Below are 15,321 nucleotides of genomic sequence, written 5' to 3' on the forward strand. Positions count from 1 at the left end.
CCAGGAACCTCTTCTGAGTCTCCTGCAGGGTTACAGTTTTCCAAGGACTTGGGCTGTCCTCACTGCTTTCCCTGGCCACACACAAGGAGCAGGATCAGAAGTGGAGCAGCCTGCACACGAACCCGTGCCCACATAAGATGCTTGTGCTTAGAAGTGGAGGATTAGCTAATTGAGCCATTGTGCTGGCTGTAGGACTTTTAAAAAATATACATAAGCACGGCTTTAATTAATTAGTTAATTAATTTGATGATACAATACCATAGGCTAGGGGATTTCCTTTCCTCTCTGCCCAACATCTCCCATCCAAGCTCTTTCCCCTTATATCATTATGATAGTATGCTCCTTCATAAAGTCATACATCCATTGTTCAGCTATTTAAGTGTATTCTGACATACTGTAGGTATGGACAATGATAGAGTCCAGCATCCTATTGTCTAAATGTAGTTAACAGTTTCATTGGGAGTCCATCTTAGATTTGGAAGTAGAGATGCATACTTCATTGTATCTTCACATCTGGATATGATAATGCCTATTATTCAGTTACTATACATCCCATTAAATGAAAAGCCATGAAACAAAATCAACAACAGAGAGAAAAAAAGAAAATTTAAACCATGAAATTAAATAATATGTTATTGAATGACCAATGTGTCACTGAAAAAATGAAAAAGAAAATCAAAAATTTTCTTGAAGCAAATGATGCTTCTGTGGGACCTATGAGTCAGTGAGGAAATTAATACAAAAAAAAACTTTTTGAATGAATCAAAATAAAAACAAAAATATCAAAACCCCTGAGATGTAACACAAACAATATTGAAATGGTTATTGATCTTCTATTTGCATGAAGGTTGCCTTACATTAGAGAGAACATATGATATTTATCTTTGGAATTGACTTATTTCACTGAGCATAATGATCTCTAGTTGTGACCATTTTTGGCTGCAAATGATAGAATTTTGTTCTTTTTCACTTTAAATTCTGAAATCAGAACAATCCTGAGCATTCCAAATATCAAAACCAGGTCAATTGCAGGCCTATGTGTACAAATTGGTTTGCTTAGAATACTATGAAATGATGTTATAATGAAGACTGTTTTAGGAAAGGAACTTTTAAAAAGTCTTGTTCCTGCTCTTTCATGACTTTCCAAGTTTCTTCTATCTTCCTAACCCCATGTTTAAGGTGGTCCATGATGGGGACACTCTCGTCTGAGTGCAGAATGTAGAGAGAAGCAATAACGGCTGGTCCTATTGGGAGGCAGTGAATGGCGGGCGTTGATCTCTGAATGAAATTATCTGGGTCAGAATCTTGGCTTTGCCTTTCATATGGTGGGAGATTCTGCACCTGTTTTCTCAGATATGCCTAGAAAGAATATAATCACATTCAGTCATGGTATAAGAGCTTAAAGAAATTGTTTATTTTATTGGATCATGATTATGACCAGTGTGTCTGGCTTATAATGTAGCCTTCTTATATAGATTCTCAGGAGTCCCTCTTACTTTCAGTGATCTACAAATGATGACTCTCATTGCCTGAAGTACTTAGCCACACTTTTGGTGTGTTGTTTTTTCCTGTTCAAGAGAAATACAAGAAATGGCAGAAGAAAATTTCAAACTTAGGACTCTCATAGAAAATGTAGTTAGTGCCCATGGAACACACAAATGGATGAAAAATTATTACAGTTCTTTTGAGGCAAATTATGTTTTTAGTAAAGGATGACAAATTCCCCATGTTTTTAATGGCCAATATTATAATGAACCTACTTTACTGAATAACCCACTGAATGATTCTCTGAAACTTCATTAAGGAAGGCATGGTAATTCTTATCCTTGGTCATGAGGACTAAGTACAAAACTAAACAGCATACTAGAGTTTACTATGCCACAGTTTGGTCCAGTTACCAATAGAAACTGGCATTTAAATAGTTCTAACAAAGAGAGACCACTGAAAAGCAACTTGTGAGTTGACTTAAAATTGCATTGTTCTGATTTGGTGTAGTGGTACAGCAAGTTAAGCTTATGTTGTGATGCCAGCATGTTATAAAGATGCTGATTCAAGTCCTGTCTGCTGTACTTCAGATCCATCTCCCTCACCTAGGAAAGCAGAGGGTGATGGCTCAAGACCGCATGCCCCTCTGCCCATGCGGGAGATGGGGATGGAGTTCTAGGCTCTTGGCTTCAGCCTGGATCTAAGCTTTAGCTGTTGTGGCCATTTGGCTAGTGAACCAGTCTATGGAAAATTCCTCCCTCTCTCTCTCTGATTTTCTCTCTCTCTCTTTGTAACTCTATAGTTCAAATAAGCAAACAAATAATTGATTTGAGAAATTGCCTTTTCTTAAGTGTTATTATTATCTTCCATCAAGGGCTCATGCCATGTAGATCCCAGTGGGGAGCTCAGCCTGTAACATCCCATTCCACTCTGGTCCAGATTTCTGGTAGATACTTTCTTAAAAGCTGGACTCAGACTTGTGCCTGATCTTGTAATTTGTGCAGTTAAGTTTACTCTAGGACATAAGGCTAATTTATCTGTTATAATTGTAGCACATTGATTTTCTACGTAAAATATATTTCTAGTTTTTAACAAGTACAATGTAAAAAGTTAACTCAGAAATTACTAGAATCATATAAGATTGATATGAAAATGTGGTACTTTAAGGTCTAAGTAAGCAGTCTAAAACATCAGGAATGAGAAAGACCTAGAATTCTGAATTTTGCAAATGTAATTTTAAAGCATAAAGAAATTTACTTTTTAAACATCATATTGATTGCTATAACTGAATATATTCCATATCTGGAACACTCTTTTTAAAAAGATATATCGACTTATTTGAGAGCCAGGTTAATATATACAGAGGGAGAAACTGAGACACAGATCATCCATCTGCTGGTTTACTGCCCAGATGGCTGCAAGGGCCAGGAGTGGACTAGACTGAAACTGAAGCCAGTAGCCAGGAGTTTCGTTCGGATGACCCGTGTAGATGCAGGGGTGCTAACATGTGGGCCATCTTTTTCTGCTTTAATCAGGTCATTAGTGTGTTACTGAGGTAAAGTTGCCAGGACATGATGTCCATACGGGATGTAGACATTAATTGTGGCAGCTTAACCTGTTATGCCTCAAAATTGGCCCTTTCTACACATCTTAAGGTGGAATTTAATTGTAATAGGCATACCTTTTTGGCTATTTTTTTTATTATTATAGAAGATTCCTGACCTTCAATATTAGATTTACCCTGGTACATATTTTGTATCATGAGAATTCTACTTCATGTGGAAACATAATGTGGAAATATTACATTGTGTATAGTTACATAAGCTTAACCCAGTGTATGAAAATTCGCTTTTGTTCAAAACACACACACACACATACCTGCTACACACACACACACACACACACAAACACCCCTGCTGCTTCACACCCTGAATGCTCTCAATGACTTCAGCCTCCTCAATCAGGTCAACCACGTGGTGGGAGGAACCCGGTGACTTGAGCCATCACCAGTGCCTTTCAGACTCTTTATGAATATATCGTTTGACTCAGGGGTCACAGCCAGGAGCTGAGCCCACATGCTCTGATGTGAAGTAGGGACTGGCTGATCAGACCAGTGGACCAGAAACCCACCCAATATTTAATAGAAGTGTTCTAAGGGGGTTGGAGTGCTTTAATGTCTAATTTTCATGGCTTGTGTAGACTGCCTTTCCACAAATAAAGGAAAATTTCTAAATTTCTAAAGAAATTTCTAAAGAAATGCTTAAAGACATTAAGTAATTCTATTTATGTTTCACATTGAAATCTAAAAATGCTAATTAGAAAATATCCAAAGATGAGCCCTATATATTATTGTTGCTAATAAATTTTCACTTTCATTAGTATCTTTTTTTTCTGTCACAGTTTTTGAAAAGCAGGGAGACATAGAGGAGTTGGGGAAGAGGAGAATGATAGAGAGGAGAAAGAGAGAGAAAAGAGAGAGGAGATACAGAGAATCTGTCTTCCGTCTGTGGGTTCATTCCTCCAGAGCCTACACCAGCCAGGCTCAATCCAGTAGCGAGGAACCCAGCCTGGGTCGCCCACAGGGTGTCAGGATGCAGATACTGGAGCCCTTATCTGCTGCCCTTCCTACCTTAGCAGGAAGCCAGAGGCCAGGGCAGGAGAGCGGACACCAGGGATGCAGGTGTCCCATCTGTGAGCCTAAACCACTGCTCCCAATATCCACCGACATGTATTTTAGACACAAACTTCTCAAGGAGCCCCAAAAGTGTCATTTAGAATCTAATGTTTTCCCATGGAAGAATTTCCACATGTTAATAACATAAAAAATTGGCCATCTGTGTGGAAGGTGATTGTCAGTGTAAAGGGGTCACAGGGCTTCTGCTTGGTTCACTTATAATTAAAACAAAAAATTCAAAACTATTATTTACCGCTATCAGTATTTGCACATTATTTTTTTTTCATTACAAATAAAATTGTTTTGGGAATTATCCACTTCATATATTACATTCTGAAATAAATGCACTTCCGAAAATATCTGTGTTGGAAAGCAGACAGAATGAATGTCTTATGTCATCTGTACTAAGACGTAGATCATAATCTGTATGGAAGAATGTTTCCGATTGTATATTCTTTATCATCTATCTCCAATAAATCAAGACACTTGCTCATTTTCCAGGGGCTAGCTGCTTTCTCTCTCTCTCTCTCTCTCTCTCTCTCTCTCTCTCTCTCTCTTTAAACCTTAATACAAGAAGTATGTGTATAAAAGTAAAAGTGTGCAAGGTTTTTTCATCCTTGGGAAGTGAGTGATATTAGTGGCTCAATTTAGAGTGCAGTTAACAGTCCGGTGATGCAATGCAGTTTTAATTTTATTTTTCATGTACTTTATTTTTATTGTTAAAGAATGGGCAATACAAGAGTACTGAGCATTATAATATTATGCACCCGAGAATGTTCATGGAAAAGCTGTTACTAAAGCTCTATAAAACTGGATCCGTTCGTGAAGGCTTAGGGAATGATTAGGAATTCGCATGTCAGGCATATATTAGGGGGCTTGTAAGCAAGTGTTCCTGGGAGAGGAGAATGACCCTTAGACAGACACCATGCTGACTGTCATCATTTTAGAGAAGTGTGTAGGTCAGGGATGGGGCGTGAGAGAGTAGAGCTGGGGCAGGGGTGATTTGGTGCAGGGTGTCTTGCAGCCCAGCACATCTTCCCCTCCTCTCTAGGGCTTTTCCCCTGGAAACTTTGCCTCAGGTGTTCTTCCTTGCCATTTACATGGGAATATACATTGCTAACAGCTGGACTGGGGCAGTAATAGTTTGTAAACGCATGGTTCAATCTCATGGCGAACTTTTGGAAGATGGAGAATGATTTTTAATTCCTGCCCCTTCCCAATCACGGTCAGCAAGAGGTAGCACAAAGCCCTGTAGCAAACTCTTCCACAGACACCTGCTCAGGTGGGAGGGCTAAGGGAGAAGGGCAGGGGCCTTCTGGAGCCCAAATCCGTTTCAGCTGCTACCCGAAAAGGAGTTAATTGATCTGAGCGTGGAAGGGCCTTAGCAGGGGCGGGAGGAATAGCCACATGCCTGAGGAGGGGAGGAGGTTAGGACCCTCATCCACACGCTCCTGGCCCGCAGGCACCTGAGACACCAGCTAAGGCGCGCACTCGCTCTCCTCTGCCGCGTTGCAAGTTTTCTTCCCTAGCGCTAGCCACCTGTGCGCGGCGCTCCCGCGGGAAAGGCGGCGTGGGAGAAGCGCGAGCGCAGTGTCGCCGCCGCGCGCTCGCTCGGCTCCGTGGGTGAGGCTGGCGGTCAGCGCGCCTCCGGGGCTCGGAGCCTTTGGCGGCCACCGTGCGCTCTGCCATCCCAAGCCCTCGCAACGTTCTCAGCCCGACATCTTCGAGTCTGGTATGGTCTGGAGCCGGTTGCCGCCTCCCTACTTTGCTCGGGGTCCTCCCTGGCCTTGCCCTCCCATCTCCCCACCCCCAAACTAGTGCCCCGCGCCTTGCTTCGCCTGCACAACAAGCTACGCGCCCCACAGGTTTTCGCGGTCGTCCCCTCCCTCCCAGACCGCGGGCTTCCTCGGGAGTCCTGGGCGAGTGACCCTCGGAGCAGCCGTGGCCTCAGAGCCCCCCACCAAGTCTCCGCCTACCGCAGCTCGTGCTGAGCCGCGGCGGGTGCCCACCGCGTTCCGGGTTTCCTGCCGGGTTGGACCTGCTGCCTGGCTCATCCCCGCACTCAGCCTCTCCCGGAGCGCGAAGTGGAATCTGCACACTGAAACTCTCGGTGGCTGGAGCCGGCGGACTGGGCATGCTCAGAAGCCAGGGCAGGCTTTGGTCTCAAGTAGGAAGCTTTTGCACTCGGGAGGCAGCGGCGACTTTAGGGAAAGTTGATCGGAGAGGGGAAGCAGCCCCAAGACGCGGAGCAGCGGCAGGAAGGATCCCGCGGCAGCCCGGAGGAGCATGGGCACCCTGCGCGACCTGCAGTATGCGCTCCAGGAGAAGATCGAGGAGCTGAGGCAGCGGGATGCCCTCATCGACGAGCTGGAGCTGGAGTTGGACCAAAAAGACGAACTGATCCAGAAGCTGCAGAACGAACTGGATAAGTACCGCTCGGTGATCAGGCCGGCCACCCAGCAGGCACAGAAGCAGAGCGCGAGCACCGTGCAGGGCGAGCCGCGCACCAAGCGCCAGGCGATCTCCGCGGAGCCCACCGCTTTCGACATCCAAGATCTCAGCCATGTGACCCTGCCCTTCTACCCCAAGAGCCCACAGTAAGCAGGGGTTGCGCACCGGGTCCCTGTGGAGCCCAGGCGCTGGGGAGCTGTGGGTCTCTGTGTTGTCTGTCGGCCCTCGCCCCTCCTGCTTACCATGTCTGTCCTCATCCTCAGAAATGTTTCATTTTCACTGGCACTTCTTGCCGGGCTTTTCACGTTTCTCAGAGCCAGACTAGCTGCACAAACGTTGCCTTCCTGTCTTTGTCAGATGTCAAGGTATTTTTTTTTTCTTTTAAATAGAGACATTCATGCATACCACCTGCCGAACACCGAGTTTGAATGCTCACCAGGTGTGTGTGCGACTCCAGTGTGTGAAAGATAGGAGAAAAGAATAGAAAAACCTTAAACCTTGTCTCCCCCAAACCCAGGCAAATCTGCCTAGCTGGAAAACACTAATCGCAGTCTAATCAGACTTGAAATGAAATGCGTCTGCTCTCACCCTTACTTTCCATGCCTGTGTGGCGCTCCTGGGTGTCAGCGCTTCATGCCAGTACCCTTCAGACCTGACGTTCTATGATCATCAAAGTGTAAGCGATAAGTCAGTATGAATACAGAAGGGAAGAATTCTCGATTTCTTGAATTGGATGACATTTCCCATCCATCCATGAAAGACTAGTCTGCTGATTTTTCTTTTTTTTCCTTTTTTTGTAACATTTTCCTCCATAACACTCGAGGGAGAATAGAGCTTGTTTTCCTTAAGGGATTTGCATAATACCACCAGTGGGGCAGGTTCATCTCCCAAGAGGCTTGCCTGTTTCCAGGGTAAAATTTCCACAAGGACCTATATCTTTATTTAAAGTGTGGATTTATTTGCTTGACTTTTGGCTTTAATTGCAACCACTCTGGTATTATTCTAGCATTTTAGAGAGTGTGCTGTTCTAATGTCAGTGGGCTTCTTAACTTGAATGGAAACATTGAATGAAACTTGTTATACAATCCTCAACTCAGAGTCCATATGGAGAGTAAGGCAGCAGGAACATGGGGTGAAAGTAGAAAGAGCACCAAAATTGAGTAGTATTTTAAATTAATAGATAATGGCATAATTGGTACAAAGACTTTTCTCCTGTTTCTAACTATATTGCACTGGCTGGATGGCACATGTTACGTAATGCACAGTCTCTTGTAGCACTTTAAAAGCACAAGAAGTTAATCCAAGGTACAGGGACAAAGAGTCACTATATGATTGCGCCATTTGGATTTGTTGGGTGGTTGAGTCATGAGTAGGTACTAATTACAATTTTGAAAACTTAGAGCTGTGCCCGTGTGTGTGTGTGTGTGTGTGTGTGTGTGTGTGTGTGTGTTGGTTCCTGTGGGACATGTGCCGTTTCTCATGCAAGTTCAGTTTAAGGTGGAGTTTGTAGTCAGCCACGGAGCCCGGAAGAGAATAATACAGGCAGAAATTATTGAAATTCTGACCTTGTCGAGTTGCCTTGGAAGTTTGGCAGATGTAGATTTCACTTAGAAACCTCCAGGAATCAAATCCATTTCAACTTCATCTAGTAAATTAATTTGCAGACCTGTTACCCTTGCCTATTTGAACTAATGAGGATGTATATTATTAGAAAATAACTCACAAATGGCTCTCTGCATCTTTTAAGTATTCTATAAGATCTCAGTTTAGTAACTGACACTCTTTATAATGACAGCAAAATACACTTTTATAAACATAATCTTTTATTAGGTTTTGTAATGAAGCATGATCAAACCAGCTGAGAACTCCAGCTAAACATTCTATCCGAGAAGATCTGAAGGAATCTAGACAGTGGGGAGTGAATTGTAGGATGTGGTGAGTTTTAGAAGCCTCTTAGTGCTTGGCATGTGGCATAACTAGATTTGAAAAAAGCAGACCATGTTAGAAAATGAAATTATTGTGTACATAATTCACAACATCCCGTTATAATAAACATCTTAGCTTTTGAACAATGCGTTGTGCTCTCTTACTCATTTGACCACTTGCATTCAGCTATTAAAATATTGCTATGATAATTTTAGTGATTCTGAAGGATTATATTGAAGAAAATTATAGAATGTCTTCCAAGCTTAAATAATTTTGGAAAAACATCTGTTCTTTTTTCACACTTACATAAAGAAAACCAGAATAAAACTGGCTTGAGTGGTATCATGTACCTTACTTGGAGGAAAAGGAAATACATTGTATGCAAAATGATTTCATGTCAGGCTGTTTGAATGGCTGTAAAAATATACTTCCTCAAGAAGTATGAAAACTTGTAAATCCAAAAAGACTTCTTTTTATCCAACCTTATTTTACCATGAATAATGTGTTTACTCAGTCGGAATGCCAACAAGTGTTTCATCTCTTGTGATACTTAGCTTCTGTCATTTTCCTTGAACTTACAAATGGATTATTACAAATTCAAATTAAAATTGAAATAATCCATGTAAGCCAAAGTCCATTCTAGTTCATGATTCAAGTTTGGGTTATTGTTGACTTTCAATTCTGCTTCCATTCAACAGAGGCAACTTCCCGGTGGATGTTTTGTTCAGTTAGCATAATATATACAGGCATATTTTTCTAGATTTTGTCTATTGTGGTTTCCTTCTAAGGGCTGTACCTTTTTGAAAATAGTTTTCTTAGCTGTTTTTGAAGACTTAAAATAGTGAAAAGGGTAAACTAAATGTTAAAATATTTTTGATTTGGAATTTTTCTCCCTGATGTGGAGATTGATGGGAAAATCCACATTGTAGCGAAGAGACGGGGTGCTTCTGTTGCACCTACCCAGTGGTGAGTGGTGGTGGTGGTGATGGTGGCTGGAGTTTATTTTGCTGTTTTAACAACCTGTATGCATAGATAACCCTAAAGTTCTTATTATGTTATGAAGGAGAACTAAAGAGCTGATAGAATTTACATATTATTACCACCTAATGAGTATTTGGGAATATAAAACAGACTGTGTTTTCAAGTAAGTTGAACAAATAAAGCCTTAAAATGAAAAACAGCAACAACAAAAAAGGAAACCTAACATTTATTGTATGAGATCAGATATGCTATGGGTTATATAGAGTGATTCTTATAGACTTGAAGAAATAATTTTCCCTTCTGACATTTCCTTGTTAAAAATAAACAGTGTAAGAAGTTAGAACATCCAGTCTCAGGTGTTTTGACCTAAACCCATTCTCTATTGTGAATGTTCCCACATCTTTCCCATTTTAGGAGTTACAGTGTTTCTTGTTATTTTGCTTGGAGTATCAAGACTTGAATTCCTATCAAAGGTTGTTACTATCTGTGTTTTTGTTGAGTGATTGTTTTTTACTCCAGAGGCAACTGAATTTCAGCATTCTGAATTTCAAAAATCACTGACATGGTCTTATTTATTTCTTTTTTTTTTTTTTTTTTGGATTGTGAAGTTCAGTGGAAGGGCTTAGCATATGAAAAATAATTTCTGATTTTAAGGAGGGTTAATCATTTGTAGAGGACATTCTAAACATTGGAACTAACATGTTTCCAAAATAAAAGGAAAAAAAAAGTTTCCCAAAGCCTTTATGTTGAATTCTGTTGCAAGATGAGAGAATCCTAGTATATTTTAGATGACACAATATTAAAACAGCATTCTTTAAAGGTATGAATCAAATTCCAAATGTGCCCTTTAATTGAATTCGGTACTTTTATGGGATGTCTTCCAGGTGCAGCCTAGCACAAAGAGGAGAGAGATACACAAGTCCTTCCATCATGGGATTAATAAAGGGTTAGCAATACTACACAAGTATTATAGAAATTAGTGTAAAGTGAGTTGAAGCGGAGAAAACTAAGGTAGTTGACATTTAATTTTAGGGTATCATAAACTCTTTTGGAAGGCAGTTTTTTTTTTTTTAATAATTGTGGGATGATCACAATTCAGGTCATTGATTATGATATGCCCTGGGGTGGGGTTGGGGGAAGATACTTTCCAAGCTGTTAGCAAAAAGGCAAAACAAAAACGAAAATGGTCTACCTGAGGAATAGCAGCAACTACTGACTGTAGAACAGCGCTCAAGGGGGAGCTGAGGAGAGGTAAGTTTAGGCCAGTGTGAATGAAGATCTCAGTCCCTGTGATTGTATGTGAGAGGGTCCTGCTGCTAGATTGATCAAGAGTAAATGTGTGTGTGTGTGTGTGTGTGGGATAGAGTGAACATTTTACATCATGGACCAGTTATTGTCCACTAGAAAAGCTCAAAGTCTTAGAATGTTGTTCCAAGCTTCCATTCCCCTACCTGCCCCGGGCTGATATTTATCATAATTATGCTAAGTAGGTAAGAACATTTAATTTAAGCAAGGAGTAGAGGACTAGAACTCTTAAAGAAATTGTTTCACTCTTAAAGAAACCAAGTTCCCCTTTCCACTCACTTTCATGTGTTGCCATTGAAAATAATCTAATCTGCTCTTATGCCACAGACCAGCACTGCGCATTCTGCACTTACTCAGCAAGTTGGACATAGAATAACATGGAACCTTAAGCTGCCTTTTGAAATTTATCTGTCTTTCTTTGTGTGGAGGAGTTAGAGTACAACTTCATGTTCTATTAGTTTCCAGATTGAGTTGATCATTAATTTGACATTACTGTCTATGTAATAAAATGGAAGTTGGGGACGTCTTTATGAAAATGTATGACACAAAGTTGCTTAAACCCTGTTAGAGTGTTTTAATGCAGAGACAGGTTGTGTGCCCCTAAAATAGGGCTTATAATGGAAATACTGACAAGCCCTTAAATGGAGTTGCTCTGGAGACTGCTTGAGAATATAAATGACCAGCTTTGCTTGCTCTACTGGGCAGCATTTCTAACCTTCCACTACTTATTATTTCACTAAAGACTTGGGTTTGGATTCCTAATGTAAGAGGGTAGAGGAAGACAGGGAATGGTTCTGTTGTTGCTGTTTGTAGGTTATAAGGCATATGGACAGTTTTTTTTTTTCTGTCTGCCTAGCAATGGAGGGTCTCCATGGTATCTTAGCAACCATATTCGAACACTAGGCTGCTGTTCTTTCTGCCATCGCTACCATAGGTGCTGCTGCTGTCCATCCCATTAAACTGGGCCTGATGCTCACATTCCAGACCCTCTGAATTGAACCCTTTGATCACAGAGAATCCGAAACAATGTCGCAAATAAGCACATGCTGGGAGCAGCTTTTACCAGTATGCTCAACAGCTTATTATGCAATCACATCTGTGGCATTTTGAATCCTAATCGGAATTGTGGATCTGGTGCTATTCCCCTCTCTTTCATTGTCAGGCCCCCTCTGCTGTCTGTTATCCAGCCTTCTGACACAAGTTCTACTTTCCTCTCACTGTTTTCCGTCATGACTGCATTCCTCGGCATCTCCTTCAAATTTATTTCCTGAGAAGTTAAATATGTGTAGCCTGTTTGAACTCTCTAAGTATAATTTTCTTGTAAGAGCAGAGGAATGTTCTCCAAAACTGTCATGTAAATATAAACAAGAGCACAAAAATTGCAGCTACACAAAGCAGATGTTTAACACAAGGTGGAACTAATAGCATGTTCTCAAAAATGTCTTGTTTCTGAATTTTTGTAATTATAGTTATTAATACAAAAACGAGAAAGTAGAGTGGGAAGAAGGAATGTGCATGTGGATGAGGAGACACAGGAAAAGGCCAGACAGGATGAGTTATTACAGCTATGTTGTATTTACAAGGAAGTTGGAAAAGGGTGATGAGCTTTGTGGGTGAAAAATAGGTGAAAAGACTGGAACAAAATTTTCAAGTAACACAGTACTTCTTAAAGATTTATTTTTTATTGGAGAGTCAGATAAACAGAGAGGAGGAGAGACAGAAGAAGATCTTCCGTCTGTTGATTCATTCCCCAAACAGCTGCAGTGGCTGGAGCTGTGCCTACCTGAAGTTAGGAGCCTGGAGCTTCTTTTAGGTCTCCCACGCAGGTGCAGGGTCCCAAAGCATTGGGCCATTACTGACTGCTTTCCCAGGCCACAAGCAGGGAGCTGGATGGGAACTGGGGACACTGGGATAGAACTGGAACCCATATTGGGATCTTGGTGCGTGCAAGGCACCTAGTCTGCTAGTCTGTGGTGCTGGGCCCCTTAAGTAGCACTGTACTTTGTGTGTAAGAAGAAGTAATTTGAAGCCTTTTTTCCTTAGAAAGTCCATAAGAAGATATTTTTCTCTATACCAATGCTAAGTTTAAATTCTCTGTATTTTCCTTCAAATCTGCTTTCCATGAAGGTTTGGTGGTCTTTGGACATTCTATATCACAAAGGAGGTAATGGGAGCAATAACTTGTTGGTGTGTCATTGTTTGAGTTAATGGATCTGGAATAACATTGCCCGTGTATGGAGCTCTTATTGGGGGTCAGGCGTGCTTCTCTGGCTGTTGTGGACCTCTATATAGGAATAGAATGGTGAGACTTGGAGGAGTTCTGTAGCTTTCTCATGATTGCACATACTTAGTCAAAGTCTCAACCTGGATTTGAAATTAAGAGACTTTCTCCTTAGCCATCAGGCTGTCCCACTTTCTAAAGTACTGTGAGGATTAGGCACTTATAGGCAAACAGAGGCTATTCTCATGAGATTGTGCTCACCAACAATTTAACAACAAGCAGAATATTTTGGGAGAAGTGGGTGAAATAGGATAGGACAGTTTCTAAACTTTGCTGCACATTAAGATCACTTGGGGAACTTTAAAAAAAATCCAGTGCCTCTCTTTTACCTGCAGTGCTGGCATGTTGTATAGAGGTTGGTTTGAGTCCTAGCAGCTCTGCTTCTGATTCAACTTCCTGCTAATAGCCTGGGAAGGCAACAGAGGATGCCAAATTCTTGGGCTTCTGCAACCACATGGGAGACCCAGGAGAAACCCTGGTTCCCAGTTTCAGACCATCCCAGCTCTGGCCATTATGAGTATTATGGTTATTTGGAGAATAAACCAGATGAAAGATTCATTCTCTCTCTCTCTCTCTCTCTCTCTCTCTCTCTCTCTCTCTCTCTCTCTGTCTCTCTGTCTCTCTGTCTCTCTCTCTCTCACTCACTCACTCACACACACACACACTCTCTCTCTCTCTCTCCCTCCCTCCCTCCTTCCCTCTCTCTGACACTCTCCCTTCCTCTCCCTCACTCTCCCCCTCCTTTCCTCCCTCTCTCTCGCTCTCTCCCCCATTCTCTGTAACTCTGACTTTCAAGTAAGATAAATATTATTTTGAAACAGTTCATAAGTAATTTCAACCTACAGCAACATTTGGGAAACAGTCTGATGGGAGCACAATGGCGTACGTGGATCAGGACAAACTTTTCATCTTAAGAGTTCATTCTGTCTGTGGCTATAATTCTTAAGCACTAGAGGCTTGGTAAAACAGTAGTGGAATTTTTTAGAAAGCCAAATTATAGCTGTTCATTTATGTTTCCATGTTCATTCTCTCAAATAACTTGTTGCTATCCTACCTACCCTGTTGGTTCTCATCATCCCTTCCCGCATGTTAGAATTATCAAGAGGCTTTGAGGTGGACCTGGTATATGGATATATTATTTTAGTTCCTGATGTAATTCTAATATGTGGTCAAGAGTGAGCACCTTTGTCATAACCTATTCAATTTGGGCTGTTCTAAATTGCTTGAAATCCTTTTCTTTGGAGAATTTGCCTCCTTGGTCCCTCTGGTCCAACCCTAAGTCCCTGCTTGCAGTGGAATGAAGCACCTCTAGTTCTGCGGTTCCCATAACTTCTAGAGCTGTCAATTTCACTGTGTTATCTGTGGTTACTTGCCATGGGCATGCCACAAAAGTGGCAGCAGTTCTGTTCAGTGAGTGAGTACGTTTCCCCTTTTGTGCCAGCTATGAGTGCTGGCTGCTGTTCAAATGACACACATTGGGATCAACTACCCTCCCAAGTTTGTTTTCCGGTCTTTCTGAGGGCAGCTGCCTTGGTAGCCAATAAGACTGTGTGGGTCCCAGCTGCTGCTCTGCAGTGTTAGGTCGATGAAGGATGAAGGTAAAACAATGTTTCGCACCTCCTAGAAGAGCTGTACGGGGCTTGTTAGTGCCTCTGCTTCTGGTATGTGGTGTCTCTGCAGCCAGCTACAGCTTCTTTTTTTTTTCTCCTACAGATATTTTATCCTTTTAAGGCAAACAGCCTGAGCTCAGGCTGAAGAGTACTTTCCAAGGAGGCTTTAGGGAAGGCAGAGCGAGCTGTCAACCTCTCTGTCCCCTTTTGCATACCGTGGCTTTGAATGAACAGATCTGGATCTTGCTGGCTGATGAGAGGGTTGAGATAATACTTGTAAGAAAAGGTCTGGGTGTCCCTCAGAAAAGCTCCCAGTGGAGATAAATATTTTTAAACCCTGTGGTCAGATTGCACTATCATCCCCGTCACCAGCTCTTTGTATATCATAGTGTTAATACTCCTCAAGGTGTTCCTTCTGTTCAATGCTAGGTGTTGTTTACATCTGTAATTTAATTATGGTCTTCTCAGGTCGGGGTGCCCAATTGAGCACCTTATGTCAGCAATAAAAATGCTAATATAATCACAAATACTTTTGGTAATGATAATATTGGAACCACTCAGTGAGGAGTTTGCTTGTCTTTCTCATGCCTAAAATATGAAAATGTATT

General features: G+C 41.7%; 1 protein-coding gene across 2 annotated transcripts in view; it reads left to right on the forward strand.

Annotated features, from left to right (window-relative positions):
• Nucleotides 1-15,321, forward strand: part of PRKG1 (protein kinase cGMP-dependent 1) — a 1,092,100-nt gene that overhangs the window by 63,400 nt on the left and 1,013,379 nt on the right. Inside the window, exon 1 of one of the 2 annotated variants that reach the window (XM_040975780.1) lies at nt 6,192-6,756. The exons of the other annotated variant lie outside the window; for it this stretch is intronic. Coding sequence (XP_040831714.1) covers nt 6,446-6,756 — 311 coding nt within the window. The 5' untranslated portion in view covers nt 6,192-6,445. Of the gene's footprint in view, nt 1-6,191; nt 6,757-15,321 lie in introns of those variants that run through there. 2 annotated transcript variants of the gene reach the window in all.

Source organism: Ochotona curzoniae, unplaced genomic scaffold, assembly GCF_017591425.1.
Source record: "Ochotona curzoniae isolate NIBS_2020 unplaced genomic scaffold, NIBS_Ocur_1.0 contig_2692, whole genome shotgun sequence".
NCBI lineage: Eukaryota > Metazoa > Chordata > Mammalia > Lagomorpha > Ochotonidae > Ochotona > Ochotona curzoniae.